The following is a 10,894-nucleotide window of genomic DNA, read 5'->3' on the forward strand; positions in this document are numbered from 1 at the left end:
GGGAGACGTCAATTCCTACGTGGACATTTTAACGGTAAAAATTGACACTAAAATTCAATCCAACCTAACAACTTTCTTTGATGCCAAATACACGTGGATTTGAAGCAAACCTTCTCATGCCAACTTTGAAAACCACCTTCCTCCATGCCAAATTTCAAAAAATGACCATTTGTATTTTGACATAAGGGTTGGAGAGGGATAATTTGATGTCAAATAAATATAATTTGACATAAGGGTTGGAGAGGAGGTTTTGATGTCAAATTGGAGATGCTAAAATGCCACATCAGCCTTCAAAAAAAAATTTGGCATCCCCAATTTGAAATCAAAGATTGGAGATGCTCTAAGAACATCTCCAATCAAGAATGTTAAATTTGACATGGCATGCCAAGTGGAAGAATTGACATGTGAAACAACTTCAACCAAGATGTCAAATATTTATGTGTCATTTGACATCTTTTCTCTCATTATTTCACTTCAAAATTCCTAAAATAATAAATTTGACATATTGGTTGGAATGAGTACCTTGAAGATGTCAAATTTTAACATGTTAAATTGCCACGCAAGTCTTCAAAAAAATTTGACATCATCAAATTTGAAGCCATGGTTGGAGATGCTCGTGCAATTTGGGTTGCTCACTTTATATGCTCCAAGAAAAAGAATTTCTTTATTAATTTTGAAGAAAGGAGTCTTTAGGTGTCTTTAGGTGAGGACTCCCCTTGTAAAATTATAGGTGCATAAATTACTTCATTATTTCTCATCTTCTATTTTTTTTCCTCCTCTTTTCCATAAATCCATCAAGAAATCCTTGATCCAAAACACATCCCAAAAGATTCAAATACGAGGAATATTCTGACGAAAAATAAGAAGAAAAACTGCACAATGTTTTATAGAAACTTGCAACATTGTTCATTTACAATACAAGATGAGAAACAATATTTTCCCCAAACAAGCTTCCCAAATCGGGTTCCGATCGGCAGATGACCAAGAAAATTTCATGCTTCAAGAAATCAAACCAAAACTCATTCTTGAAGGAATAAATAACTTAAGGACTTACCTGAAGCCAATAAACACCAAATAGTAACCAAACTAGAAGACCAAAACACAAATAGTAACCAAACTATAAGACCAAAACTCACACTAAAGAAGAAAACTCAAAAACCAAATTCTTTCTTCTTCTCTATTTTTTTTCCCTCCTGCATTTTACTCTCTACTCGGAGTCACTAGAGCTGGAGCTAGAACTGGAGCTTGCACTAGAACTCAACTTGCCAGACTTTTTCTTCTTGCCTTTGCCATCAGTAATGCTAGAACCTAACTTGTCAGATTTTTCACTCCATGATCCGGTTGTTCAACACCACTTGTGCTAGTTTCTGGCCATATACTGTGCTCTTTTGTGCCTGTTTCAATCTCCTCAAAAGAACCCACTTCTATTGACTCGTTTTTTCCTGATGGTTCTTCAAAATCAGACTTCAGAGTCATGTCAGTATCTTCAACTGATCTTGGTTCAGTAAGATGCGGTTCTGAAGTGGTTTCTGCTGCATTGTCGGATTCCAAACCATCAAGCCTGTCATAGAGTGAATTCTGCTTATTTTGTCTCTCCACGTGCAAGTCTGAATCGATTTCCACTGGATCGGTGGACCCTATACTGTCGAGAACATCCACAAGCGAACCAGAACTGCTGTTAAGCTGTTTAAACGCCAAATCAAGATCTTCAATTGATGTTGCCTCAACAACTGGTAACTCCATCTTGGTCTCTGTGAGACTTGAATCTTCGTGGGAAATCTCATACTCGGAATGCCCAGCTCTTGTTTCTTCTGGTACCATCTTCGAATGAACTGACTTGATGACAACAGGCATTTTAATTTCCTCTTCACTCATTTGCCTAAAATCTTTATCCAGATCTTCGGTTGATCGTGCTTCAAATACTGGCATCCCAGACTCAATGATCTCTTCCTTTATTTGACTCTGTTGTGGTATCTCAACCTCTCTTATCTCAACTTCAGCTTTCATTGCCAAAGGTTCTGTTTTCTCAAAATTTGAATCAATTTCTTCGATTGATCGTGCCTCAACAGAAGGCATCTCTGAATTCATCTCTTCTCCAGAAACCCGGTTTTCAATCTTATGCAAGTTTGATCCAAATTCCTCCACACTAAAGTCGCCAACAGCATCTAACTCCATTAGCAGCCCTTCATCTATCTCCTTAATCTCATCCGCCTCTTCAATGATATCGTGGTCATGAACCTGAGAACCACTCGCTTCCATTTGAAAGTTGAAGGATTGAACTGGAATGTGATCTGGATTTTCAACTTCATCAAGGGCATTGTCGTTCAAGTCTGCCAAAGCTGTAAGTTCGTCATTTTTGGGTTGGAATTCTGATGTGTCCAATTTGCTGGTAGCATTGACGTCCGTAACAGACTCCACTTGTGGCACCTGGTTGATTAACAAAGTAGTGACAGTTAAAATTGTTCATTCAACATAAGTAGACATATACTTCAATTTGATCCATCTAAAAGTACCAATGTCACCACAAATAGAATGACAAAAAACCGCGATTTTGGCCAATCATAGATAAACAAGAAGGGGCCTTCAAAAGCACGTCATATATGGGACCAACATTCTATGTCTAACACAAGCACACGTATTGATATTGGGAACATTCAGGACACTTCTCCATAATTACATGTGCATAGAACCATTCCCACCTGGAGTTCACGAGTAGCACAGCCATGTAAACACGTATGAGTCCCTTTTCAACTCCATAGTACAGGGACATCTAAGGCCAACACAACTAGTTGAGGTGACATGATATAATATTTGGTTGCTGAATTTGCTCTTTGGGTTAGGGAATGGCATGGTATTGCATGTTTAAGAACATCAATAGAAGTTTCCCATTCACTGGGGATGTGGAAGGCAAATGGGTTTGGGACATGATGAACACTAAAGCCAAGGCAGGCCGCTGAGCCTCGGGAGTCGCTACGATTTCAGTCTAGCCTATTTAATTAACAATTAAACCATCTTAAAAGTTGTGATTGATGATAATGTGGAAAGACAATATTTTGAAAAAATTGGACTGGACCAGCATGTTCAACTGTTTGAACCGTCTAGCGGTCTTAATTCCCGTCTTGACAAACTATTCCTTAAACTGAATTCTATTGTTAGATTCAAGTAAAAAAGCGGTTGGCCCGTGAGCCCACAAACATCGTTTACCGTTCACATGAGCTGGCCGGTCCACAAAAAATCTGGATATTTGGTTCTGGGCCTAAACAACCCAAATATGCATACAAAATATTACTAAATGACTGAACTAACTTCTTAAGGTCACACATAACATACATGTGGTTTTATATTTGCCTGCTGTGGGATTCAAGTAATGCAAAGCATGCAACAAGATTTCACAAACTGAAACTCATGCTTCTTTGATGTGGGATTGCTGTTGTAAAGCCCAAACATGAGGAACTCCATTGATACATTTGAAACGATGTTTATGAGTGACAATATAATTCACTTTGGACAATGCACTAATCACATATCTTTTAGAGTGGTTAAAATATACCGAGAACACTTCAACTTTCAAGAAGAGAAAAGCGGAGTGAAAACCAGATCTTCTACCAACAATTGGTTTTACACATTATAGAAACCCAATATACTCAAATCTATTACTGTCATTCCTATTTTTTTGACACTCACTTGACCAAAATTTCCGGTGATATCAATCTCCAATAGTCATTGATGTTTAACTTACATAACATCCTTAAGGGGGAAAATTTCTCTCTATATGCATGCATATAGTAACAATCAAAAGACATGAAAATATACACAATTATACGTATCACAGATTTCAATATAGTTTTCATGGATATCAATGCACTTCTTATACATTATCCACAACCTTTGGTCAGCATTTTCCTATATCTTTACACCGACGTCCATCCCTATCCAAGACTCTTCTACCGTTCAACCAGACCTTTGTGCAACTATTATGGGACCAGACAAAGAAAGCAGCAAACATATCCAAACATGGGATGATAATTAGGATATTACATATGGATAATTCTCACTAAATTCAGCATTTTCATGTCATGTTTGCAAGTTCAATAACAACTGCGTTAAGAAAAAATGTTAAGCATGTGCAGTAATTTATCAATCATAACTGTATGACACTACTTCGAGATGCTTTCTCTCACTTGACACATCATGCTTTGATGTCTTATCCGGAAGTAAACTAGTAAACTATCAAGTCATCACTTCAGTTGCACAGGCAAACAACCAGAAGTCCACAATTTAAAGTGTTACAGAAGAAAATTTTCTCGACTAGAGTGCTTCTAAGACAGTAATCCAACATCACATACAATGATACAAGTGGAAAAAGGGAACAGAGGTACAGAATGCTAATGCTCAGAAAATAAACCAAGGTGAATATTATCATGACTTACAACCAATTCTTCACGATTCTCAGAAGATGATTCTACCATAGCTTTGTCTGACACGGGCAGCTGTTTCTTCAACTCATATATGGGCTTTTCTTCACATTCTGAATCTGGAGACGACAGCTCCTCATATCCCTCTTGGTCAATGCCTTCATGGAAATTTGCATGAGGACCTGATGTGTGGACTTGATCTTGCTTAATTTCAACAGTGACTTCTTTCTCAAGTGGAAGCTCTTCTACTGCTTCACTTTCATAAGAAGATGCAGCAGGGCTGCCTGAAACTTGCTCAAAAACCACCACTGAAGGCTGTTCCTTCTTCAAAGCACTTAAATCCAAATCTTCAGAAGACTTATTTTCAGAATAAGAAGCCACAGGAGCCGCGTCGTCAATCACAACTTGGTCGGCCGCATCCTCGATATGCGTAGCGAATTCAGGCACTCTTGATTCTCTGCCACTGTCTAATTGTTTGTCAGCACCTGATAACTCATGACTTAAAAGAATATGCTCAGCCTTCTCTGCAACTCCACTTGTTATCATTCCATTCTCATTTACTGAATCAACATTGGACGAGTCTGCAAAAATCTGTTCATTACTAGGAGCATCCCTTCCTATGCCCAGATCAGTCACTTCAGTAACACTATCTTCAAAAGATACAACTCTTTTAACCATCACTGGGGAGAAACCCACTTCAGATGTTTCTATTTGTGAGTCCGAGGAAATAGAGGAGGAAGAGAGATTCTTATGAACTGCTGTTGGGCTTGAATCATAAACAGGCTCCTTGTGTTGACTGTCAGCCACCAACTCCATCGTATTATTGATGTCGGATTCTTCCAATGAAGGCTCCTCAATAACATTCTCTTCTTTTGTTGGCCGCAAACTTGACGACACTTCTTCTTTCTCATCAAAGATCCTTTCATGTACCTCTGAAGATGATGATGAGTCGGATCTACTACTGTAGTTAACTTCATCTGCTCTTTTGTTAAGATGAATTGTACCCATGTCGTGTTCCCCAGGAATAGCTACATCTCTGCTTTCAGAAAAGCTCGAAACCATTTCAGAATGTATTTCCTCATCCCCCATTTCAATTTCAACCTCATCATGCTCAATGTGGCTCTTCTCAGCTTGTCCCAACTCCTCACTTTCTGTATCTTCCGAGGATACACTTCCATGCCCAATGTGCTCAGAAGGATGCCCAGCATCAGAGATCAGGTCTACGTCCTGAGACAAATCTTCTTCAATAAGCTTCTTATCATCGTGGTCCCCATCTGAACAGACAGACTCCGTTTCAGGAACAGAACTCACCTTGGAGTCGCTAAGCTCACTTGATTGCCTATGTAAGGAGGAATAGCTAGTCCCTTCTGAACCCAAGCGATCCGGTACAAAAAAAGGGCTGAACTTGATATCTTGCTTCTCGTGCTTGGGAGGACCAAAGAATGAAGGTCCCACGTTAAAACTCTCATGCCTACGGAAGAACGTCTCCTTCGGAACAAACGGCATGAACTCCTGTTGAAAACCATCTCCCTTGAGATCGGGTTTCTCTTCATTTGGATCATAAGGAATATCAAAAGGGTTATGCCTCGGTAATAAGATAGAGGGAGCAGATCCAGGAATGGGGGGTAACCCTGTGATATTGTCATTTGAATCGTAAGGCAGATCAAAAGGGTTGTGGCGTATAGTTGAAATAGGTGGAATATTGAAGGGGAGATCAGAACTTTCAAAGTCGATCAAGTTCTTCTCAGCCATAATCCTACGTGCCCTTCTTCGGGCAATAAGATTCTCCAATCTCTGATTCCTTTCCAGCTCAGAAGTCCCCAAATCCATGAGATTCTTTTGGTCGTCCTCCGTCCATTTGATTGCAGACTTAAGTGCTGCCTCTTTGCTACCAACTGTTTCTTCCTCCTCTTCGTCCTCATCATCATTCTCATCATCATCACCAACTTCCTCTTCTCGGTGTTCACTCTCCTCATCATCAGATTCATTCGTGCCATCGCTAGATTTCTGAGACAGCTCTGAACCGGCATCAGAGCCGTCATGGGACATATGAGCAGGTTGAGGAACATCTTCATCTAAAAGAGGGTGAAGCTCATCTAGCATCGGAATGATATCGGCCATTGAAGCATCAGGAGAGGAACTCTCAGCCCCATCTGACCCACTTTCAGAATCTTCAATATCGTCCACTCCCTCCTCTTCCTCCCCCACCGGTTTCCATGTTGAAATCGGAGAAGTGTTGATGAATTCTGCCGGTGATTTACCACCGTGCACTTCAGCATTTTCATCCTCCGCCTCTTCAATCCGAGAGTACTGGCTCTCAAGAAATACTGAATCTTTAACTTTCTCTTCCTTCGTTTCAGTCTTTATTTCAAAACCCGAGTCATGTAATTCCCTCTCTTCACCCTCACTCAAACGCTTCTCAAATTGAATTTCTCGGGAACTCTCCCCGATCTGTGGTTCACTATGGACCAAACTACAATCATTTTGTTCATCTTCAGAGGCTACAGAACTTGCTTCTGCAATTGACTCATCTAATACTGCATCGCTTCTCTTCGCAGTGTGCCTCTCCACTACAAAGCTCTCACCCCTCTCAACAACAGTGGAATCTACCTGAATCCCAGTTTTGAGGGACATGATCTCATGATTCGTCGTCTCTTCCTTTTCAATTTCGGGTATGTTAGGCTGCCCGAAACTCAAGAGAGTTCCAAGCAAAACAGCAGTGCAAACAAGGACCGGGGAAGCAGATACAAATAGGGAAAACAGGAAAGGAAATGATCTGTGCATGAAGAAAAGGAAAAGAACCATACCCACAAGGAATGGATGATTCAAAACTGATCTGTAACAGGCCCTGATTGAAAAGATCGCAACTTTCTTGATTTGAGCTCCAATCTCCAACATCTCAACACCCATATCTCTCTCTTTCTTTCCCATCCTATAAACCTTATCACCCACAATCCGGCCCATATCAATCGGATATAGGGATTACCCAATTCAACTAGATCAAACCCAAATCAGTTTCCAAGAAAATAGAGATGGAAAAGATATTGGAAAATTTGAGCACAAACCCACCACAGAAAACCTACACAAAAATGAGGAATCAAAAGAGGATCAGATGACAATCAATTCAGAACCTGGAAACAAGAAAGGAATGAATGAAAGGAGAATATCTTGGAGGGTTCTTGCAGGAATTACTTACCAAGAAAGCAAGAAAGAATAAATCAACTTTGCACTTTAGAATCATCTGCTTTGCACTTTCTTGTTTTACTTTTTCGCCACAGAGACAGCTAGTAATTCTGTTGTGTGTATTCACATTTGAATTCTACAGAAAGGGATGGAAGAGTATGAGGTAGGGCGGTACCGAAAGGGAGAAAAAATTGAATAAGAAAAAGGAAAAAAAGTTGCTCTCTCTCTTTCCACCTTTTCTGTTTTTCCATAGTGTTTGTAGTGCCATTGTTTTCCCATGTCATCCTCAATCTTGGCCGGTGGATTTGACATTAAGCAATAACATATTTAGGGACCGGAATTCCCATGGTGGAAAAGATAAGGACTGGAAGTATTATTCTATTAACATCAAACAACTAATATTGTTGTGATGGAGTAAGACCATGGCTATGTTCAAAATAAAGAAAAGTAAGACCATGGTTTGTGGAGAGATTATGTGAACTTTCTCGTATTTAATACATAGATTTGGTACAAGTGGGGAATGGGCTTCATGAGGAGGAATGAGGGTCATCATTACTTTTTTCTGGATCCAGAGTATTGTTTCATAGGAGTACAAAACTGGGGTTGGTACAATACCGTGTTGTGACTGTTGTCTCAGGCGAGCAAGGTTTGCTCTGGTCTCACTTTGATAATTGGAAATGTTCACTTCATAAAGCTCGTCGAGTAGATCAGCTACCAAAAAAAAAAATCAGCTCAATCGAATATCATTAAATGCCTAATCGAAACATTTTTATCTTTTACTGGAAGACAATCTAAGATTGTATCATTCTAAAATGCCTATGCATTTTTTTTTGCTTCTTGCTAAAAGCTCCTAGTGTCTAATGACCCAATAAAATCACTCATCCTATTTTTCTTCGGTGCGTGACTTCACGAAATATTGGGCCGCTACTGCATAAAGAGAGCGACAAAATCATTTCCCAAAGAAAACTTACATAGATGTTTCTAGTGAATGTTTTTTTGGAGTAGGAGAGCAACTAGGTGAGGGTTTTTTTTTTTGGTTGTTGACTGTGAGCAAGTATTTTACTCACATAAGTTGAGCCTGATTTTTGGTGGATGGGCCTCAATGTAATTCTCGCGCAAAAGCAAATACCGAGGTTGGGCCTGACCTGTGGTGGAGGGAACGGTATAGGTTGGGGCTGACTCATGTGTTTAATTCACTTGGTCAATCCCCCTTTGGGCTTGCCATCCGCTATCTTAACATTAGTCACGTAATCATTCAAAATGGGCTTTGATACCACTCTCAATCTTGTCTATGCGCACGCGCTCCCAATTTCTGTACTCATGAATTGTAGTGGTTTGGGAGGTTTTTGAAAGTTGTTTTCGCACTCGCGCTCTCGCATCTACACGCGTATTATGTGACTTAGATCCTAACTCTCTATGTCTAGGATTGCTAAGACTTTGTCCTCATCGTGAAGCATGTTATACATCATACATATAGCACATATGCTTATTTAACATGTTCATTTTGTAATATTTCTTATGAACAAAGAGATTTTGCGTCTGCTTTTCTGCTTGACTTTTGCTCATATGATCCCCTCCATATATGCCTTCAAATGCCATCAATTAATTTTTGGAGAGGTTGGTCTTGCTCATCTCCTTGGAAAGAGATGCCCAAGCTAGAGGAAGCTTGCATTGATTTTTTATTTTTTTTTCAATTGAGGAGAGGCCTATTGTGAGCGAGCCACTGATACATGTAAACATCATGAAGAAATGTGGGACTCTATTGTCCCGATGGGACACTATGAGTGTGTTGGTCCGGTTTAGACCGTTCATGCTCGGGAATGGAAACCCGACTGAGAAACTCAAATTGCATAAATAATCCAAAGATGCAATCCACCAGGACCCAACATACCAGAACCACCAAAGCTGACACATGGAAGATCGCAAATACTAAATGGCGCAAAACTAGGACTGGACAAAACCAAATACAACTAATGGTAGCCGTGTAGACATTTTGATTATCTAGTTCAAGCAAGAGAGATCCTCTACAAAAATTACTACTACCATATCTATGCACATCGAAATTTCAAAATTTTGATTTTAATTTAGTCAATTTAAAGCTATGTCATGAAATAAAGTGGTGTTGGTGGCAATGACGAATCGAAGGGTGGATGAGACTAGGCGACCGTCCAACCCAAGTTTTAAATTTCTTTTAGAATTATAGTAGTTTTTGTCTTAAAACCGTTAAAATTATACTTAGTTTGCTCGCCCAACGTGTTCAAGATTTTTTTCAAAATTTTTATAAGCATCCTTTTAAGATTGTATCCATATATAAAAACCATTAATATTGGGTTTAATATTTTATCTTTTGAAATAGCTAAAGGATACAATGTTGTACGCAATACCCATCTACAATTATACATGTCTACACATTTATTTTTTTTGAACGGTGAAAGAAAATAATTTTATTGAAATAAAAAGAAGTTTGACAGTTAGAGGGCAAGAGTGAAGAAAGCATCACAACGCAAAGGTAGCATCCCAACAATGTTGACACCTTACTCCGCGACAATCATAGCAAACAAGACCTAGTTAAAGCATGCTAATATTTGGATTGCATGTCTACACATTTATAACTACATAGGTTGATCGAAAATATCTTTGATTATTTTTTTAGTGCATTTTTTTGCAATGTTTACCTCTTAATGAAAGTCAACATTTGACTCTCCATAGATCTAGAATCATCAATAGTAAATTAGAGAATCCTAAAAAAGTTCGAAAGGTTTAAAAGTGGTAGAGTATTGTAGAACGGTGGAGAACTCCCTAGAAGAATGAAGAATAATCTAAACTATTCTCGAACGGTCTAAAATGTTGAATAATGTTTTATATCTTTAATTATGTAAGGTCCTAGAAGGAAGTTAGAGAGTTATGAAAAGTTCTAGAAGATTCTGGAATATTTTTCAAGGTTGTAGAAAACTCTACTGTATAAATGACTTGTGGAGAGTTCTGCAATATTGTGAATATGTGAAGAAGGAAATATGTCTTCTAGGAAGATTCCAAAAGGAGAATGTGAGTCGACGTTTGATGAAAATAATCCTAATCGTTCCTTGAGAAAATGTGATGACTATAAAAAGAAAGAATGTGCTCCTTTATGATTGTTCTATAAACTATTTGGATAAGTAGTTTTGGATCAATAAAAAGAATAGTCGTCATCCCCATGCAGTAGCAGAAAAGCCCTTCAAAATTACTTATGGAGCTATTAGGATTGAGTTGGAAAAAAATCAAAAGATTTGGTAAAAGGTGGTGAAGTTAATATTTTG

General features: G+C 38.8%; 1 protein-coding gene across 1 annotated transcript; it reads right to left on the reverse strand.

Moving 5' to 3' along the window:
- Window positions 1-860: 860 nt before the first annotated feature.
- LOC131318445 (uncharacterized) lies at window positions 861-7,913 on the reverse strand. Its single transcript, XM_058348226.1, has 3 exons — window positions 7,612-7,913; window positions 4,431-7,494; window positions 861-2,427 (listed from the first exon to the last, which is right to left on the reverse strand). The coding sequence occupies exons 2-3, from the start codon at window positions 7,377-7,379 to the stop codon at window positions 1,309-1,311; spliced, it is 4,068 nt and encodes a 1,355-aa protein (XP_058204209.1). The 5' UTR covers window positions 7,380-7,494; window positions 7,612-7,913; the 3' UTR covers window positions 861-1,308.
- Between the last annotated feature and the right edge of the window lie 2,981 nt (window positions 7,914-10,894).

Source organism: Rhododendron vialii, chromosome 3a (genome assembly GCF_030253575.1).
Source record: "Rhododendron vialii isolate Sample 1 chromosome 3a, ASM3025357v1".
NCBI classification, from domain to species: domain Eukaryota; kingdom Viridiplantae; phylum Streptophyta; class Magnoliopsida; order Ericales; family Ericaceae; genus Rhododendron; species Rhododendron vialii.